This window comes from Lissotriton vulgaris, chromosome 8 (assembly GCF_964263255.1).
Source record: "Lissotriton vulgaris chromosome 8, aLisVul1.2, whole genome shotgun sequence".
In the NCBI taxonomy this organism is placed as follows: domain Eukaryota; kingdom Metazoa; phylum Chordata; class Amphibia; order Caudata; family Salamandridae; genus Lissotriton; species Lissotriton vulgaris.
Window position 1 is genome coordinate 467,257,900 of NC_141696.1, and position 20,520 is coordinate 467,278,419.

A 20,520-nucleotide genomic window follows, 5' to 3' on the forward strand; every position below is an offset into this window, starting at 1 on the left:
CATGCTTAGGAATTCTGGGACAGGGTTATGCCCATTTCCCACAGAAGTGGTCATACAGGAGCATAGTGACCCTAGGGGTCAGTAGCCCATGGCTACTACCCTACACTCCACTAACGTCCCTAAATTCAGTATTTAGGGGCATCCCTGGCACCAGAGAAGCAGACCCTGATGATTTAAGAAGAGAGAGGTCACTGAAGAGCCGCAAAAGCGGAGAGGAGAGAAGAAACAGCTGACGTGGTACCAACCCTGCCGGCCTACTTGCATCTCTCATCAAAAACTGCTCCAAAGTCAACTCGTACTTCACCTGTTGACTCCAGAAACCTGGATGGACTGCCTGCCTTCACTAAAGACACAAGACCTCATGTGAACAGCAGACCTGTACTCCTGAACCCTGCAGGAATTCTGAAGCAAAGCGGAGACCTCTGGAACCATCAAAACAAGACAGCTGAAGCAACTACTGCAATTGTCGCCCCCAGCCCAAGTTTAAGTGGGCTAACTGAGTCAATTAGGTCCCCCAGCCCTCCAGAGCTTGAGTCAATCGTGATTTCACCCCTTGTGAACTCCCCGACGCCGTCTGGAGCCTTCGCACACAGGCCCCCTAGAACTAGTCTGCTTCCGGGGAAAAAAACGATGCCTTAAGTCAGTCTACCCTGGGCCGTGGAGAAGAGGACCAGAGGTGTCCCTACGTCCCACAGCATTGCAAGACTTGAAAGCCCCCACCCTGTTGGTTCAACCCAACTGGGCTTCTAGGCTGAGCCTGCAGTCTCTTTTCGCAGTGACAGATTTCCATAAAAACATATAGGGCTCCTGACACTGTTTTGCACCCTGCTCCCAGCCGCCCCATGCCGCTGGTGGTGTACTGCTGGTGCTGCCTTGGACCTTGCCCACCACTCCCCGTAACTCCTGGAGATGGATCCTGTAAGTCGCTGTACTCTACCTGTTTGCAGAACATTTTCTTCCTTCCATAGGATAACATTGCAAAACTAAACAAGCATTTACAATGCAATAGGTCTCGCAGCATTAAAGTTGGAGTTATTGGCATTGTGTATGACAATGCGGTGCATACATTTTTTAGCAAACTTTGAATTGGTGAGCAGTGAGAGTGTGTGCAAGAGTATGCTGTTTTTGAAAGCAGTGTGGTAGAGAGTGCAGGAATGTGGGTGACCTGAGCAATGTGGATGATGCACCTCACGCATGGGGCGGACGCAGTTATTATTCACACAGCTCTGATGGTGCACCTTAGGCCCGGGCTCACAGCTGTTATTATGTTATGTTATGATATTTTTATAAAGCCCCTTATCACCCTGAGGTATCTAAGCGCTAACAGTGGACACACAACACCAATAAAAACACTAAGCCTCCCACTACATTGACCCCCATGCTTCCAAGAATAGCACCGTCTTCAGATTCTTTCTGAAGGTAAGAAGATTGGTTTCTTTCCTCAGTTTAACTGGAAGCGAATTCCATACTCGGGGAGCCGTGCTTGAAAAAGCTCTGCCACCCTTGGATACTAGGCTGAACCTAGGGCACATCAAATTACATGCCTCAGCAGACCGAAGGGTCCTGTTTGGTACATATTTAGTCAGCCGATCCTTAATATAGATAGGGGCTGAGCCATGGGCCGCTTTATGAGCAATACATAGGCTCTTGAATTTAACTCTCAGGGCAATTGGCAGCCAGTGTAGGTCCTGAAGTAAGGGCGTTGCCCTAGTGCACCGAGGCTTATTAAAAATAAGCCTGGCTGCATCATTCATTACTACCTGGAGTCTGGCTAGAAGATTGTTAGGTAGACCCAGATATAAGGAGTTACCGTAGTCCAGCCGTGCCAAAATTAGAGCGGAAACAGCCAGCCTAAGAGTAGAGACGGACAGCAGTAAGGAAAATTTCCGAAGCTGGCGTAGTAGACAGACACAGATACCTACTACTGCCGACACCTGCTGTGTCATGGACAACAGGGCATCAATTTTGATTCCAAGGCTTTTTACTGCTACCGCTGGTTCTGGATGTGGCCCCAATTCAGCTGGCCAGAACAGATCGTTCCATGGGTTGGTGGCTGTAGTGACTGCCAGGACTTCCGTTTTGTCCGGATTAATTTTCAACAAATTATCCGACATCCAGTTAATCGTAAATTTGAGGATGTCTCGCATTCTCAAATAAGCCATCGAAGAATGTTCAATCTGGATCAAAATTTGCGTGTCGTCAGCATAATTATAAACCCTACAGTCCAACTTATTCAGGGCTGCAATCAAAGGCTGTAAATATATATTAAAAAGCAAGGGTGAAAGAGCTGAACCCTGGGGCACTCCACGTGTCAATTTAACTGGACTTGACATGAGATCAGACAGTTGGACTCGCTGTGAGCGATCTTTCAGAAAGGAAGTCAGCCAGGCCCGGGCTGTGCCCCGGATCCCCAAGTCCTCAACCCGCGACAAAAGTTGACAATGGTTCACGGTATCAAATGCCGCGGATAAGTCCAGAAGGACCAAGCCCCATGGATTTTTTTTTATCAGCCTTCAGTCTCAGGTCATCCAGCATGGAAAGCATCACCAGTTCGGAGCTGTGATGAGCTCTGAAACCTGCTTGATTAGACTCCAGAAGATGGTTGCTTTCTACTAAGTGAGTGAGAGAGTGCAGAACATGTTGCTCAAAGATTTTAGAAAGAAAGGGTAGCTGGGAAATTGGCCTAAAGTTCTTTAAATTTTTTGGGTCGGCACCAGGTTTCTTTAGGAGGGGGATCACCCATGTTTCCTTAAAGTTGGAGGGGACCAGTCCCTCTTCTAAGGAGCGGTACAGCAGGTTGAGAATTTTGTCCTCCATACCAGGCCAACCCAATTTGAAGATTATGGGCGGGCAAGGGTCTGCTGGGGACTCCGATTTCACCTGGTTCATTATAGATGAATAGAGACTCCATTGTGAGAGCTGCAAGGTCCGTCAGGGAGCCCAGTGTTGGTCTCGGGGATATAAGGGGTGGCACAATAGAGCTGGGGAAGTGCGGGTCTGGCTAATCTCTGCCATCAAATCCTTTATTTTATTCAAAAAGAAGGCCTGAAAATCTTGACAGTCCTGCAAATTATTCACACAGCTCTGATGATGCACCTCACGCACGGGGCTGACACAGTTATTGTGTGTGTGCGGCGGGGGGTGGTGGTGTGTGTCTCTGTATGTGTGCGCTCGTGTGTATGCGTGCATGTGCGCTAGTGTTTATGCGTGCATGTGCGCTAGTGTTTTCCGTGCATGTCTCTGTGTGTGTGCGTGTGTGCCTGTGTGTGTGTGTGTGTGTGTGTGTGTGTGTGTGTGTGTGTGTGTGTGTGTGTGTGTGTGTGTGTGTGTGTGTGTGTGTGTGTGTGTGTGTGTGTGTGTGTGTGTGTGTTGCGCGCGCGCGCATCTCTGTGTTGGTGTGGGTGTGACTAGCCTGCCGGAATCGGAGCGTGTGGTTGTGCGCGCCACCCGTTTCAGTCACTTTAAAACAATTCCAGTTACTTTTTGGGATGTCACAGTTCTTACTAGCAATGTTCAATCTTCAAACAGTGTTAAATGCCCCTCAAAACCACTTTACTGGGCCTCAGGCACTGTTTCTTCTTTTAGGGGGTAACCAGATGCTCCAAACACGCCCTCCTTAGCTTGCAGGCAAGACCTAAGACGGGGACGCGCTGTCCGTGAGGCCTGAACCCCTCTGTGCGCCTCATACGCCGATCGGGGGACGAACCTACAGAGTCTCACGCATCCCGCGTGAGATGCGTACTCGGGAGCATACTTGGGAGATGGTCCGATTCGAAGTGAGTGTACGAGTCGCACCGGGCAGGTGCGACTCGTAGGGCGGTGCGCTTACAGTGCCCGCGCCACCTGGCGTATGCTCAGTGACCCAGGGCGCGGGCGAGGCAGACAGGCTTTGCGAGTCGTGATGGGGGTGAGACTCGCACAGCGCACACTTCAGGACTTCAGGGGGCACAAAGGGCGGTGCGAGCCGTATGCTTAGCGGCGACGCGCACCGTGGCGGCAAACGCGCTCGTGTGTGTGTGCGGCGGAAGGTGGTGTGTGTGTCTCTATGTGTGCGCTCGTGTGTATGCGTGCATGTGCGCTAGTGTGTGTTTGCGTGCATGTCTCTGCGTGTCTGCCTGTGTGTGTGTATGTGTGCGCATGCGCGTCTCTGTGTTGGTGTGGGTGTGACTAGCCTGCCGGAATCGGAGCGCGTGGCTGTGCGCGCCACCCGATCCGATCCGTTTCTGGCAGATGCGCGTGGCCAGCTCCTGTCGCCCCTCGTTGTTGGCTGAGCCGACAGCTATAGTGCTCTCTGCTAGAGCGCGCTTTCGCGCACTTTTCGCAGCGAGCCCTAAAAACTGCAGTGTCCACTTTTTGAACTGAAAAAAATGTATATTTAAAAATGTACTTACCTGAACGATTTTTCTCTGATGCCTAAACATATATTAAGAAACTTCCTATTTTTATAAATTGGTGTGGATCTCCTTCTTGAGTTGTGTCTGTCATTTACTGATCATTGTGTGTATTTGCCGATGTCTTGCACTTCTGTGTTAAGCCTCAGACTGCTCGACCACACTACACCCTAACAAAGCACTTTGGGATTGCACATCAAGTCCCTGTCCACTCATAAGGAAACCCCTGGACTATTTACATAGTTTATAAGATTTTTGAAATATCACAGAGCGCCAGATTCCTAAAGTGCACATTCAGGTTTCTGTGTCCAAATCGGTAAAGTGTCATGTAATGTGGTTTTGAAACAGTTGCTCTATATCCGTGTCCAATTAGTTACTTAGGCTTTGGCTCTAGAAACACCACTCTTAGTAGCTGCCTTCTCAGTTTTCAGGATTATTTAAATCAGACTGCTGACTACAGCTGATTGCTTCTTCTGGTGATCATTCCTTTCAACCCTGATGGGGCATCTACAGTCATACATGGAAGGTCGTATCACTAATTTAATGATTAAGACATTGACCTCTTCCAAAAAGTAATTAACTGCGGTGATGTAAATAACGAAGTCAGATCAGTTAATCGTAGGCTGTAGGTTTATTAGCTCAAACCTCTCCAGCTTCCCAGCAGGAACTGTCACCAAGAGAACAATACAGAATTTATCTTTCTGCATTCCACATTCCAAGGTTCTCCAACCTGGAATGCGGAATGCATCACATCACAACATGTTTTCCTCCTTTCACAAAATACAATATAAACAAAGAAACACAAAATTCACCCACTAATACAATGTCAGGAAATAAAAACTCAGATACGAAACTACAATGAAACAAAAAAAAATGATAAGTGAATATTTACACAACACAATATCTAATTGGCCTGCTGACATAGCTCTTGCTTCTTCAGTGTCCCACAAGGAAAACATATTTACCTGATGCATTTTGCAGGTGAACACCAGACGTGCTCAAACCACTCACGTCCCCATCAGACAACTCTGATACCCCTTTGTGCGGTATTTTGCTTTGGCCATCACAAACAAGCTCATTCTTAACCATGTACTCAACTTTGTTCAACTTGCTTTTATTCCACCGTTCAGGACCTTTGACTCGAACAGCATTCTTGGAAACCGCATCCACCTGATCAGGATCTTTGAATTTTGACTTCCCTTTCACAACATGAGTGGGAACCTTGACCCGTACCCAATCCCTCACGCTGATACATTTAGTTTTTCCTGTAACTCTATGTTTGTTGTCATAATACTCTTTCATTCTGCTCTGGTACAACTCTACTTTGGAACGTATAATTTTGTCCATGGAGCACCCGTTTTCCGTTTCAGTCTGATAACTCCTCAACCACGCGGGACACAACTATGACGTGGGTACCCGCCCCCTCATTAATTCAAACTGACTTTTTCCAGTCACAGCTTTGGGAGTCGAGCAATGGGATCACAACATTCGCTCAATAGCTTCATGCACAGCAACTACATTCTGAACAGACCATTGGATGCACTCAACCAAAGTGCAATTCATCTTTTCCACTAAACCGTTGACCTGTGGAAGGTACAAAGCAATGTGTTTATGTTCGATGGCATTTTGCTCCAGAAATTCCCTAATTTCTTTGGAAACAAACTGCACTACGCTGTCCGACACTATTTCCTTGGGACACCCTTCCCTAAGGAACAGTTTCTGGAGGGTCCTTAGAACAACAGCAGTGTTGGGTTCCTCCAGAAATTCTACTTCCCACCACTTGCTGTAATAATCAACAATAACTAGTGCAAACTTGTATCTGCGTGGTACAAGTAACAGGTGCTACATGAATGCAAACCTTTCTTCCCCTTTGATCCCTCCACTATCCTTCTCAGTCCAAATAACTGCCTAATATCCACCACTTAAATTACTTCCATATTTCACCATACTAATTCAGCACTAATCATTTATGGGTTTCCAGAGAAGCATGCTTCAACACCCCATCAGGGGAAAAAGCGCTATATAAATATAAACCTTTTTTTCCCCCTCTACTATTATTCGGCTATCCTTCCGAATCCAAATAACTGACTAACCTATCCACCACTTAAAATGTACTTTCATATTTCACTATACTAATTCAACACTTATCCTCTATGGGTCCCAGAGTAGAGTGCTACTTGCCGAAAAAGGGCTTTGACGCCTTGTATGGGGTGGTAAGCGCTATATAAATGCAATTACAAAACAATACATTGAATGGCCCTATGAAATCTACAGCAATCTTAAACCACGGCCCTTCAGGTAACACACAAGGTTGGAGAGGCAGAGTAGTAAGCTTGATACTCTTGTCACTGTTGGCACAGATAACACACGCTTCTATTTTGTTAATTATGTCAGTGTCCATTGCTGGCCACCAGTAATCCTCTCTAATCTTCCTCTAAATCATAGTCTGTCCGAGATGCCCCTCATGGCCATTTTCGATAATCCTTTGTCTCAACCCAAACGGAGGATCAAACCTGTCTCCTCTCATCGGCACTCCATTCTTTTGGACATGTAGTTCCTCTGTGATTTTAGCCTACACTTGTAACCTCCGAGGCAACTTTCGCTCTCTCGATTGAAGGATGCTTTAATCACATATCTCTTCACCATCCTCTTCCATCTTCAACTCCCATTCATCCTCACTGAACGCCTGTCCTTGACAAACATCCACGGCAACTATTAAACACTCATCACAATCCATGTTCACATCAACAGTTACGAGTGAACGAGATAAATAGCGAGCCCTGACGTTTTTCCCACCCGGGATGTGTTCTATTTTCAGGTCATATTGTAACAACTTGGCGCTCAACCTTGACAATCTTGGAGTGTGATCCCTGATGACAACACCACTTAAAATATTTACCAATGACTTGTGATCTGTCTGTAAAACAAACCTCCTCGCCCAAATAAAACATTTAAATCTCTCCACCGCCCAACATGCCAACAACTCCTTTTGAATCACAGAATATATTTTTTCGTTCTCCCTCAACGACCTTGATGCGAATCCCAAAGTGACTTCTTTGCCAGTTTTGCATCTCTGTGACAGTGTAGCACCCAAACCATCATTGCTCACATCAACAGTTATTATGCATTCCCTCAAAGGATCGAATGGTGCCAAAACTCCTGCAGAGCTAATGTGTTTCTTGAGGGTGTCAAACTCATCTTGGCACGCTACAGACCATGCAAACACTTTTTTATCTGTAATAATTCCCTCAACTTTACTGTTTTAGCAGAAAAATTCTCAACTAATTTAGCATAAAGTTCACAAACCCCCAGAAAGGACGCAACATGTTCCTTAGTTGTAGGACACTATGCATCAGTGATGGCATCCACTAGACCAGGTCTAGGCGATACCCCCTTTTCAGAGATCACATAACTAAGGTACTCCAAGGTCTCTTTCGCGAACTCACATTTCTTTAGATTGGCTACAATTCCTGCTTTCTGTAACATCCTAAATACTAATTCCATGATCTCATCATGATGGGCCAGATCTTTACCCGCCACCAGTATGTCATCTTGAAAAGTCACCACTCCCTTTACACCACCCAAAACATTTTCCAATACACGTTAGTATTTGGGATCCATTTACATAAATGTCTCTATGTCAAAAATACTGACAATACCACAGAAAGCGCTGCGTAACTTAACTTTAGCTGCAATATATGGCACATAATCTGCCTTTTTGAAGAACATTATTCAGTCGACCATGCCACACAATTGGGTCCTAGAGGTGATGGAGTAAGGATTCGCACATAAGGCGACTTGCTCTTTCTCATGAACCTCGTTAAAACTTGTAATAGTACTAAGCCAATCCTGTTTGTCATTAATATTACACTTTTACAGTACACGCGGGTGTCTTAGAGATGCTTGCCTATGTGTTTATCAATTCTAACTCCGCTTGCATACTACAGAATGGCCGCTTCGCAGAAATTCAGTCTGCGCATGCGTCGGTCATACCCATGTGATGTGACGCATTCGTAGTTTTGGAGGGAGAGTTCGCTCATGCGCATTGTAGCTAATATGGCCGCTTATCTCTAACCACGCGTTCTGCTTGCCCATGCCGCTTTGCATATCTATCTATTTCTGCTTAACCTTTAATCGCTATAGTTATTATGAAGTAATGGGTGCAGGGTAGATTATCATGGTGTACAGTGTATTCATTTTTTCTGTGTTTCTAATTTGTTTTCGCTTACTTTTCATGTACCACGTATCCATGGGCCTGGGAGAGGGGGTAACTCCATCTTTGAAACCTATTCCGACCCTGTCACGTGATGAGGGAAAAACCCACACAGCGCAGAAGCAGAACCAAGCCAGCTGGCTTCTGAAGCGAGATGCGCCTGGGAAACTCACCTCTACCCCAGGAGAAAACCTTGGATGTTCCTAAACTTGCAACAAACGTATAAAACTCATGTGTGTTCCATTGTTTTCCACCTTTCTCGAATCATGGGAACTGGAATGTAAGGGGTGGGTACGAAAATTCAATATTTATCATGGGAACGTAGAATTTTAGGAGGTGACAATGACCTAACCACCTCTTCTGACCAATCATAAGTTGGGGATCCTGTCACTTGCAACATTTGTGGGTGGTCTGGGGACCCGAAAAAGGGTATAACTAGCCTAGTTTAGTTAGGGAAAATTGTCCGACTTGTCCGAATAGCTGACCTGTCACCGACCCCACGACTCTATAGGTGATTGATACAGAGAGCTGCGGAGCACTCTGTCCGAATTTTCCACAAACTCCAAGGGGTGGAAATAGTCTTAAGTGCTGGCGAAGCATTTTGCTGGGAGATTCGGGGTTACTGGCGGATTCCGTGCAGAGAGGGGGTAGCGCAGGCGTTGCATCCGAAGCTGCAGGTGTTGGTCGTGCCCTTTGGTGAGTCCAGTCCTGACCCAAAGTCCTGAGGGGTATCCTGCCCTGTTTTTCCGTGAGCTGTACCTGCTCACCTACTGATGTCCTAAATCCTTGAGGGTCCTTGTCTTTTCCCGAAGCTGACCCGTGGCCAGGGTTAGTCCTCATTCCTGCCTTAGGTAAATATACTCGTGGGTGACCGTCTACTATCCTTTCCTTCTCTTTAATAAAGCCTCTATGCCCATGATATTCTCTCTGTTCTCTCTAATATTGCCTATGCAATTTGTTTATTAGCATGTTCCATTTTTTCCCTTTCCTATAGGGCATATTGAAACTATTTTTGCTTGAATAGTGTGATGAATATTATTGATGTTTAGAATCTAAGTTAGACAGTTTAAGATTAGGGCTTGAATCACTTGTAGGCTTTGAAGCATTCACTGACTAATGTGTTATAAACTTATCGTCCCTAGTATAAGCCTGAAATTTAATAGCATGTTCCCTGTTACCCTTGCCCAATAGAATTCCCATTCGCACTAAATGGTGATTGCCATTATTCATAGTTATATCATTCTTGTAATCCTGATAATTGATGTGTTGATTTGCATCTGCCTTGTAATCATGTCACTTTAAATTTTACTCCTTATATAAAACTCTTAAAACCCTTCAGGTGTCCGTGGTCTTTTGAAGGATTTATACCGTGTTATTTAATGAATAGAATAAATGTTTAGAATTATCTTGTCACTTGTCCACTGCTAGCTCCTGATCTATCAGGAAAGTAAGTACCTGTGGTAAGTCAGGTACCATGGTAATAGGGTTTCAGAATACTCCCTCAAAGTACTGATAGTAGTGTGTAAACTCACTCGACTCACAAAAATAGTATCTCAAATCACGTCATGGGCCCAAGTGCGTGAAAATCTGGTAAACTCAGAGCCGGGTGACCTGCGCGCTCTATCAGAGGTATTCCAGTGTCCAAGGCTATTACGTGCTTCAAGTTAGTACATCTTTTTTTTGGGCAATTTTACACAATATACAAAAGTTAGTAAGGAGAAATCTTTGTGCAGCCTTGGTGTTCAGCCTGTTTCTAAAAACGCTCAATCTGATAACGAAACAGAAGCAATGGGAGATAATAACGATGGGCAGGTTACGATATGGTCAGCGAGGATTAAAGGCAAGTGCTCTCGGATTGATAGTCAATAAACAGGTCACATCTCCGGCCCAGACAATTAACTGGAGTCACTAAATTCCTTAAATTAGCATTTTCTTAACAACACTTAGTATTTGTGCAACTAAGCGACAATGTATGCAAACATGTTATTACACTTTAACTTTGAAGTGCTATGCCCCCTTATCCATAACAATGCCCACTTGTGGTAAAATGCGCAGCATGCATCAACTATACACTGTATACATGGGTTGGGTGTGGCAATTTCGTTAAGTGATGCTTTCCTAGTAGGCTCTAATCTGAAGAAGCCTATTGTGTATTGTTAACAACCACCCTTCTGTTCTCCCTCCATATCACTTCTGCAACATGTTATGTCAAGACGAAGAATTTGCATCAGTAATTTGGGAAGAGGAGGACTATATGGTAAACGACATACTTATTTTAGTTGTAATATTACGCCGAGTTTTGCAAGTTTCAAAGAACTCTTCTACTCTAATTAAAACAACAATGCGTGCGAATAAGGAAAACGTCTGGTTTAAAACCTGAAAGGTATCGAATATATTATATAAAATGAAAGAGATAGGTGTGTGACCCGGTGTAACGACGATGTTGTGAAAAAAACATAAAGGGCTCTTTAAACACACAACTGTCAGAATGAAAAGTGGTTTTATACCGCAGCTAATCAAGGAACACAGCAGCCTAGCCTGTTAAGCGCTGTCAGCTTGCAGAACCCAGAGCTGGTGAACCCGGGCACTGCCCATGTAGCACTTCTCACATTTGTCAACTTTAGAACACCAGCTACACAGGTGAAATAAGTAAAGGGGGAGGACAACTGCTACCTACGCAAAGTGAGCCCCCCCTACTACGTCCATGGACGGCGGGAGTGCATATTTACTACGCCCTCGCCGTACCCAGGACTGAAACAGCTCACCCCCATCTCACCTCACAAAACCGGCGACAGTACTCTCGGCTGCTAATCCGTGGAGGCTCCTGCAGGGAGACAAGCTCCTCGCCCATACGCTCCCACTCCTGGTCGCTCTCATCTTCCGCCATGCTACAGTTCTAGACCTGCGCGTACCTACTACCCGAAAGCAGCCGCCGAGCCTCCACGTCCGGCCCCGCCTCCATCCGACATGCATTGGTCAATAGGGCTGCCAGTCAATCGCCAACCGGAAGCGGAGGAATCGAGTGACTGATTGGCAAAACTGGTATGGTAACGTCTAGCTCAAAGTAAAGGAAAGCCCAGCAGGCGCCCCTAAGAACAACTCAGATCACGTGATGAAAACATAAGCGCCTCTCTTGCGCTCGTGGTGCGCGTCAGGTTTGGTGTGCAAGCTGCTCCTAGAGCGCTGTCAGTGAGCTGCTGGGTTGACGTGGGGCAGGCGTGACGTGTGCGGTGTAACGTGTGTGTTGTGTATATGTGATGCAATAGAATGTATGGGTGACATGGCGAATGTGGACTGTTCGCTTATTTATTTATGCGAATTTATTTATTTATTTTTGCATATTTTATATAGCGGGAACTCGACCCGAAGGTATTGGAGCGCTTTACATGAGCACCGTATTTACATTACACATTCCGGCACGGGGAGATTAAGTGATTTGCCCAGAATCACAGGATGTGGACGCGACCTTGAGGCTCGAACCTTGGTTTCCAGCACCAGCGTTGGAGGTGTTCGAGCGCCTTACAACAGAGAGAAGAACATTACAAAAGAAATTAAGAATAACAGGATAGTAGGAGCCGAAACATATAACTACTGCGGTTACTCATGGTGAAACTTATGTATTTACAACTTATATATTATTTACATGTTACATATTTAGAGAAGTTAAAGTGATTCTGGTTACCCAGATACATTTTACATGTTTATAGAGTTAAGTACGAGTTAACTTAATTTAGGTCAAGTTAATTTACAGAGTTATACCTCTAGAGAGCGTTATGTAACAGCCAGGATCTTGCCATTAAATGTTAGGCGTATGTCGTTTTTGGACTGAATTTACGGGGCCATGAAGGCAGCTACCATCCCTAGGGAGTCTGGATGTAGTGAGTGCCCCATTATGCTGTTTATGAAGTCTCTTATTCTACCCCAGAATGCCTTGACTCTGGGGCAGTGGAAGATAAGGTGCGCCAAATCTCCTTTTTATTTGTGGCAGTTCCAGCATAAGTCGTTACCACGTAGTCCTACAGCTGCTAGATGGGATTGGGTCCAGTGCGCTTTGTGGAGGAGCCTGTATTTATTTTGTGCTAGGGTTGGGGTAACTTTGTTTTTGGTCGCTGATGACCAAAGGCGAGGTTTTTCCTTCTCGCTGAACTGGCTAGTTGGTAGGGTTTCCCAGTATTCTAGCATTTAGGCGATTAATCTTGTTGTTGCTGGGCACAGGAGTTTGTATAGGTACGACGTTTGGTGGCCAACTTTGTTTAGGTTCGACATGTATTGCAGAATCGGTGGGACCTAGCTGGGCTCGGTACCCTCACAGGCAGCCTTCCCTCATCGCTGACTCGGGAAGTCCTGGTGGCTAACTACCGCTCAAACCATCCTGTCCGCTTTCCCTGTCCTCTTTTCCTCTCTCTCCTTTCTCACTTTTGTTTCCTTTCCTCGAGGGCAAAGCATAAGACCACCAATTACTTCATACGCCAAGATCGAGAGTCATAGCTAGCTTTGTTCGTGCCACCATTGTGTCAAGGATAACCTGACTGTAACCCCAACGACGTACTTAGACACCAGCATTGCCTTTACTTTATCTGTACTGTATACCTGCACTGTATATATAAAGTTTCTTCACAATCAAATCTTTTGAAATAAAAAAAAATGTTAGGGCGTATGCCTGGTGGGGAGCTTGGCGAGGAGTGTTATTGTGAAAAATGTGTTTGGAAGAGAAGAATTTTGAGTTCCATTCTGAAGATGCGGAAAGAGGAAGCGGTGCAAAGGTTTGGAGGTAGTGAGTTCCAACTTCTAGTCGCATTACCAGAGTGCCATAAGTTTACCCTTTGGAAGTTGGAGGTTTGAGCAGCAGATTCTCAGTATTTCGTGAAGGTATAGAGCCACCAGATAACTTCAGTATGTCTACTAGGTAGCGCGGGGTGGAGGTGTGAACGGTTTTATGAGTGAAGTAAACAATCTTATATATGTATGGTTCTAGCTTCAACCGGAAGCCAGCGAAAAGTTATCAATAAAGTGAAATGGTAATTTCTTTTGACCTCGTAGATGAAACATACAGTCAAGTGGAGGATGGATTTTATAGGAGATAGGTGGGTCTTAAAGAAGCCTGCAAGCAGAGAATTACAGTAGTCCAATCTGGAGAGTACCAAAGATTGGACAAGAGTTTCAGGTTTTGCTCAGGAATGCAACGTCTGATCCCCCAGAGAAGTCGCAGTTGGAAGCATGCATTTTTGGTCATTTTCTTTTTATTTTGGATTTGAGGTTTAGTCTTTTTGTCCAGGATGACACCTAGGCACTGTCAACAATGGTAGGTTACTGTTAAGAATGTTCAGATTTCCATCCATCATTGAATAGATGGTGGAGGGTTTGAGGTAGAGAAAATAATTCAGTTGTAGGGGGATTCAGTTTTAGGTGATGGGACGTCACCCATTCTTGGATGGAGTTATGGGTGGTAGCGTGAAGTGAGATGTTGTGTTCGGAGGACACCTTGAGTTAGAGTTGGCTGTCGTCAGCGTAGAGGTAATAGAGGATCCCGGCTTTTTTTATTAGGCCAATATAAAAGAGCAATTCCCTTGAACAAGGTCATTTACATAAATACCATGAATAAGAAAAAAGCAATAACTATAACAACTAAATTAGGAGTAAAAAACTGGCAGAATTTATTGTATATAGTAAAATTAAAAAAGCAGAGAACATAGTTGGCTGCTTGGCACAGATTAAAAGAGGTTGTAAAAAACAGTAAAATAACAATCCACATTCAATATTGACCAGCAATATTGCTGAAAACAGACAGAAACAACAGTAAAACATACAATTTGTGCGATACAGGGTGTGTGTTCTGTTATTCTTTTAAAACACCAGTGTTATGCACATTGGGATATTATTATGTCAACAGCGGTGTTTGAGCCGCGAATCACACTGTACTAGGGCGTCGACGCCCTAGTACCTGTTGGTAGACGTAGAGGGAACTAATACTCACGTCACTGGGGCAAGACTTAGGCGCCTCTAGTGAGACACAGCGCGTTTGAAAATAAAGTGCTGTGCATCGAGAAAGTTTGGCATTACATTGCCACCTTACCCAACAGGTAGATTCAACAACAAAACTAGAATACAAGCCAATTCAAAAGGGGTGGAAGGAACCATATGCGACCCGCTCTGCTATAAATTCCCAACATATTAAGGACAAGGAACCTATGTACACTATGACAGAAATTTACTCTTTGTCTTGATAAAGGTGGATGGAAGTTCAACAAACCACCGAAACGCGTCGACGCCCTAGTACAGTGTGATTCGCGGCTCAAACACCGTTGTTGACATAATAATATCCCAATGTGCATAACACTGGTGTTTTAAAAGAATACCAGAACACACACCCTGTATCGCACAAATTGTATGTTTTACTGTTGTTTCTGTCTGTTTTCAGGAATATTGCTGGTCAATATTGAATGTCGATTGTTATTTTACTGTTTTTTACAACCTCTTTTAATCTGTGCCAAGCAGCCAACTATGTTCTCTGCTTTTTTAATTTTATTGTATACAATAAATTCTGCCAGTTTTTTACTCCTAATTTAGTTGTTATAGTTATTGCTTTTTTCTTATTCATGGTGTTTATGTAAATGACCTTGTTCAAGGGAATTGCTCTTTTATATTGGTTGGTGAACCCCATTTCCCTTGACTTCAGTTAAGGGGTACCTCTCCTATTTTTACCTACTTCTTTTATTAGGCTCCTAGTGGTTCAATGTAAAAATTAAATAGAGTCGGACCAAGGCTAGAGCCTTAAGGGACACCTTGATATACAGCCCTTGTGGAAAGCCCCATGAGATAAGATTCAACCCATTTAAGTACTGTGCCTTCAATTCCTCTTCTTTATTTTAGTGTTAAGAAGTGTGTGATGGTTTACAGTATCAAAGGTGGCAGAAAGTTCAAGAAGGATCAGGAGGCAGGAGTTGCCTGAGTCTAGGACTCGAAGGGCATCATCAATAACCTGTAGCAATGGTGTTTCGGAGCTGCAACCTTGACTGAAGTCGGGTTGAAATTTGTCAAGAAGGTTGTTGTCCTTGATGTGTTAGGTGAGTTGCTCAGCTGCACGTATTTCAGTGATTTTGGCAAGTAAAGAGAGGTTGGTGATAGGGTGGAAGTTGTTAAGGTCAACCACATGAGCGGAGGATTTCTTTAGTAGTGGGGTCATCTGACCAGATTATATGTTTTTTAAACATATTTTATTGAATACAAGCATTACAGTACATAATCAGACAGAGCACTATACACTGCTCAGTTGTGCCAAAATAGGGCGCACATCCCCTGGGAAGTCAAGTCGAGTATTACACCATTGTGCAGTGCCTTTGGGGCAGCGCCGTATGCATTATTCAGACATCCAATCAATTAGTATCCTTTCACAATTAACTTTAAGGAAAACAAAAGGGAATGAAACCCCAACAACCAACCCTCCCCCCCCCCCCATCACCTCTCCCCTCCAGGCTCATTCAAGACATAGATGCATGAAGCGGTCCAAGGCGGTGCAGGAACATACCGTGTGGAGAAAGGTGCCCTCCCCCCGGCCACATCTAAGGCATTCTTGGGAGGCTATCAGACCCACCCGTTACAGCCTGACCCTAGTAAAGTAGACCCGGTGTAAAAATTTAATTGAGCCGCAAGCGCATGGCTATTGCGGCCCCCCGCGGGGCCGCTAAGGCCTCCCTCCAATCCTGTTCCTCAAGAGCGCCTTCGTCCTCCTCCCATTTCCCTCTCAGCTTATCCAGCTTTGAGGCACTATGGGTGACCAGGGACTGGTAGATCTTCGAAATCTTCTTAGTCTCTAAATCCCCCATGAAGACCTTGGCCTCCAGAGGGCTAAACTCCGGGAGTGCTTCAAGGCCCTCCAAGCTAGGCGACAGGGTATGGCGCAGCTGTAGGTAGCAAAAGAATTGAGATTGAGGCATGCAAAATTCCCTTTGCAGGTCCGAGAAGGACTTGAGCGTCCCATTCCGCACCACATCACCCAGGGTCGAGACCCCTATGGCATCCCAGTCCCGAAAACATTGCAGGGTCGCCCGCTCCGGCAAACGCCCGTTATGCCACATCAGGGTTTCCTTCATCAGTTTATTCCACCACCCCATGCGCTTCAAGGACTGTCGCCAGATATTGAAAACCAGCTTTGTGGCTGGCGGAAGATCCCTTCACAGTGGTGCCGAGTACAGTATCGTATGTAGGGTGTGTGGCTCCATCAAGAGCCGCTCCAGCGCGTACGCTGGATCCCCCCTGTCCCCATACCACCACTCATTCAAGATCAGGAGATGGGAAGCCAGGTAATAAGAGAGGATATCTGAGGTCGTCAGTCCTCCACAGTATGTGGACAGGAAGCACGTTCGGATTGCAACTCGGACCGCTTCCCCCCCCCCCCAAGGGACTGTCCCAGCGCAGAGTTTATTTGTGAAAACCATCTGGGCGCAATCAGGTAAGGGTGGTTCTGCAGCTGGTAGAGCAACCGCGGGAGCGTGACCATTTTAAAAATTGCTGAGCGGCCATAGATCGTTAGTGGCATACGGGACCAGAGCGTCATGTCCGATCGCGCGCGCTCCCAGACCGGTGCCAAGTTCCTCTCCCAGGATACTACGGGCAGGTCCGTTAGGAACACCCCAAGGTACTTGAGCCCTCTGGCCGCCTTCTGCAGCGTAGAGGCCCATGGCCCTACCGTCCCGGGATCTCCCAGTATCCACAACGTGGACTTCCAGGGGTTCATATATAGCCCAGAGGACTCGCCGAAGATTCTCATGACCTCCAGAATTCTCGGTCCCGACATGTCCAAGTTAGTAAAAAAAGGATGTTGTCCGCGTATAACACAATTCTATCGGAGGCTCCTGGAGCCCACTCGAATCCCTTCAATTGCGTGTCCATACGCACCCATGCTGCCAAAGGCTCCATAGCCAAGGCGAACAGGTACGGGGACAGGGGGCAACCCTGCCTCGTACCACGCTGCACCGAGAAGTGGGGGGAGACGGCCCCAGTCACCCTCACGGATGCTGTCAGCTCAGTGTAAAAGAGGAAGATATAGGATAAGAAACGGGGACCAAGATTGAGTTTGCGCAGCAGGGCAAAAAGGTAGACCCAGCTAAGAGAGTCGAACGCTCTGTTGATGTCCACTAGAAGAAAGGCTGCTGGGGTCCCCGACCTCTGAATGGCTGCCAGCGCCACATGCGCCCGCCGGATGTTGTGCTGAGTCGCTCGCTGAGGCATAAAGCCTGCCTGTTCTGGGTGTACCAGGGCCGATATATGCGGCAGGAGACGATTAGCCAGTACCTTGACCTCTACATTTAAGAGCGAAATTGGACGGTATGAGGCATGTCTCTCCGGGGGCCTGCCCGGCTTCTGAAACCCCACCACTTCCGCGTGGCGCCAGTCCGGAGGAAGTCTACCTGCCTCCCTGGACTCCTCCTCCCCCGCACGATAATGTGAGGCCAGCTGGAGATGATAACGCTTAAAGAATTCGCTCGGAAACCCGTTAGGGCCCGATGCCTTCCCAGAATTGAGCTCCCCCAGGGCCCCAGCTAATTCCTCATCTTTTAGCGGTAGATCCAATTGCTGCCGCGTCTCATCTGACACCGCCTTCAGTGGGAGGTCCTCAATGAATCTCTCCACCCACTCCGCCGCCAGGCACTCCCATAGGGCATAGAGGTCGGCATAGTACTCCGCAAAGCTATCAGCTATGGACTGGGGGTCCACCAGTGGTGCTCCGTCCCCGTCCAATATTCCCGGAAGGACCTGGGGGCGGAGGGTCCCCTGGCAGAGCCTGTGCAGCATTTTGCTTGATTTGTCGCCCCACTGGCAGACTCTGCTACGCGTCGCCAGCCACGCCTGTCTTGCCTCCTCTAATAGAAGAGAGGCATAAGACTGCTGTGCCTGAAGCAGGCGTCGCACCCCAACTTCCCCACTAGCCTCCCTACTCTGACGCTCCAGTCCCTCCACCTCCGCTTCCGCCCGAACCAAGGCCTCCCGTCGGCGTTTACGCGCCGCAGCGCACCAAGCTATATCTGCCCCCCGGAGGGTGGGCTTCATCGCCTCTCAAAGTATCGTCGCGTCAGAGACGGAGCCCAGGTTAATAGTCAGATAGTCCGCGATCGCCTCCCTCATATGTTTATCATACTCCGCATCCTGTAGATGCCACACCGAGAGGCGCCATCGGAAAGGAGACCGCGTCCCGCCCAACTGCAGTTCTATGTACACTGAGGAATGATCCGATAACCCCCTAGGGTGAATATCAGCCGACACCACCCTTGGGACTACCCCCTAATAACAAACACATAATCAATCCTGGAAAAGGACGCATGTACTGCCTACACATATGTGTACTCCCTCTTGGTACCATGGTGAAGCCTCCATGTGTCCACCCAATCCAGGCTAGAAACCAATGCGTGCAACTTCGTAGGCTGGGAAGCCACCCGGGCCCCACCCGCCCTGGACCTGTCCATACCGTAGTCAATGACATCATTCTAATCCCCTCCCACCACAGAAACCATGTCAGGCACATCAGCCCACAGCGCCAGCAAACGCTCCACCAGGGACCACTGCAAAGGGGGGGGGGGGGGGAATACAGATATCATATCACTACTGGCTCTGCTCCTATCATACCACGAACAAAGACATAACGCCCCTGTTCGTCCAGCCACTGTTGAGCATGCACATATAGAACCCTGCGATGAATAAGAATAGCCACGCCCCTGGACCCTTGCGTGAAGCCGGCATGAAACGCCTACTGATAACCATAACGCTGCAAGCACTGCACCTTGGAGCCCATCAGGTGGGTTTCCCGCAGAAGGAGAACGTCCGCCCCCACCCTCTTGGCCTGGCGCAGGACTGCCCCTCGCTTAATTTTGTCTAGAAGGCCACGGACATTCCAGCTCACCACACGAATGGATCCCAGGCCCGTCGTCAACCCGTTAGCCATTCAAGTAGGCACTGATTGCTAACCCCAGCAAGTATTCTGTGATGTGTGTGAGTAAAGCATGTAGTATTCGGTGTGAAAGCGCAACCTAACCCCGTAACCAAACCTCCCCAACCCCCAACAAACCCCCCACCCCATACCTCATGAAACACTGAAGTACCTGTCGCAGTTGGATTGGAGCCGAGCCCCCAACTGGAGGACCCGGGCCTTTCCCACCAATGGATCCCTAACTTACCACCCATAGCAGGTCAACCCGCATTCCACAGGTGTGAGAACTGTAGGGTTCGAGCCCACGCAGGGGCTCCCTCGACATTACAAGAAGCATTATTGCAAAAGGTCCAATCATGAGGGTTTATCAGGCTTGGCTCCAAACTTCCTCGGGGCTGTGATGAGAGTCCAATCCCGGCCCTACCGAACGACCTCAGAGTTCTTTAGTGTAAACACAGAACTGCTAAGAGAGTGCAGCAGGCCGCGGGAAGGGAAGGGGACAGCGGGGAGGGAGATCTGCAACGATAAAGAACAAGATATTAAAGCACCCTATCTCCCTATACTACAACAAAGTAATCTAATCTATCAACCCAACTCCTCCCCCCACTAGTCACCAGTCAGTACCTGTAAAGAAAAATACACAAAGACCAAATCCAATGGAGACAGGAGATTGTTGTGGTGTGAAGAACTGGGCCCAACTGTGGATACAAAACAAACACGATTCACTCCCTCTACTCCAGGTACAGAATGTTGGTTGTTGCTCAAAACATAGATCACTACACATACCCCAATGTAATACGTATGTTTCTATCAATGGGCAGCCACACAGTTCCTTTGTTTGACCTTTCCAATACCCCTCCTTTCTCCTGTTTAGAACGAGATAAGCAAATAATAATGAACACTGCGCTCCTCAGAACACTTCCTTGAAACACAGTAAGTGAATCACTTCACACTTGGTTCACAGAGTTAATCCTCACTCTGTAATGGGTCGTCAA

At 46.8% G+C, this 20,520-nt stretch overlaps 1 protein-coding gene across 2 annotated transcripts in view; it reads right to left on the reverse strand.

Moving 5' to 3' along the window:
- LOC147697187 (uncharacterized) overlaps nucleotides 1–11,564 on the reverse strand; it is a 316,314-nt gene extending 304,750 nt beyond the window's left edge. For both annotated transcript variants that reach the window (XM_086934257.1, XM_086934256.1), the window contains exon 1: nucleotides 11,381–11,564. In XM_086934257.1, coding sequence (XP_086790383.1) covers nucleotides 11,381–11,491 — 111 coding nt within the window. In that variant the 5' untranslated portion in view covers nucleotides 11,492–11,564. The remainder of the gene's footprint in view (nucleotides 1–11,380) is intronic.
- Nucleotides 11,565–20,520: the final 8,956 nt, after the last annotated feature.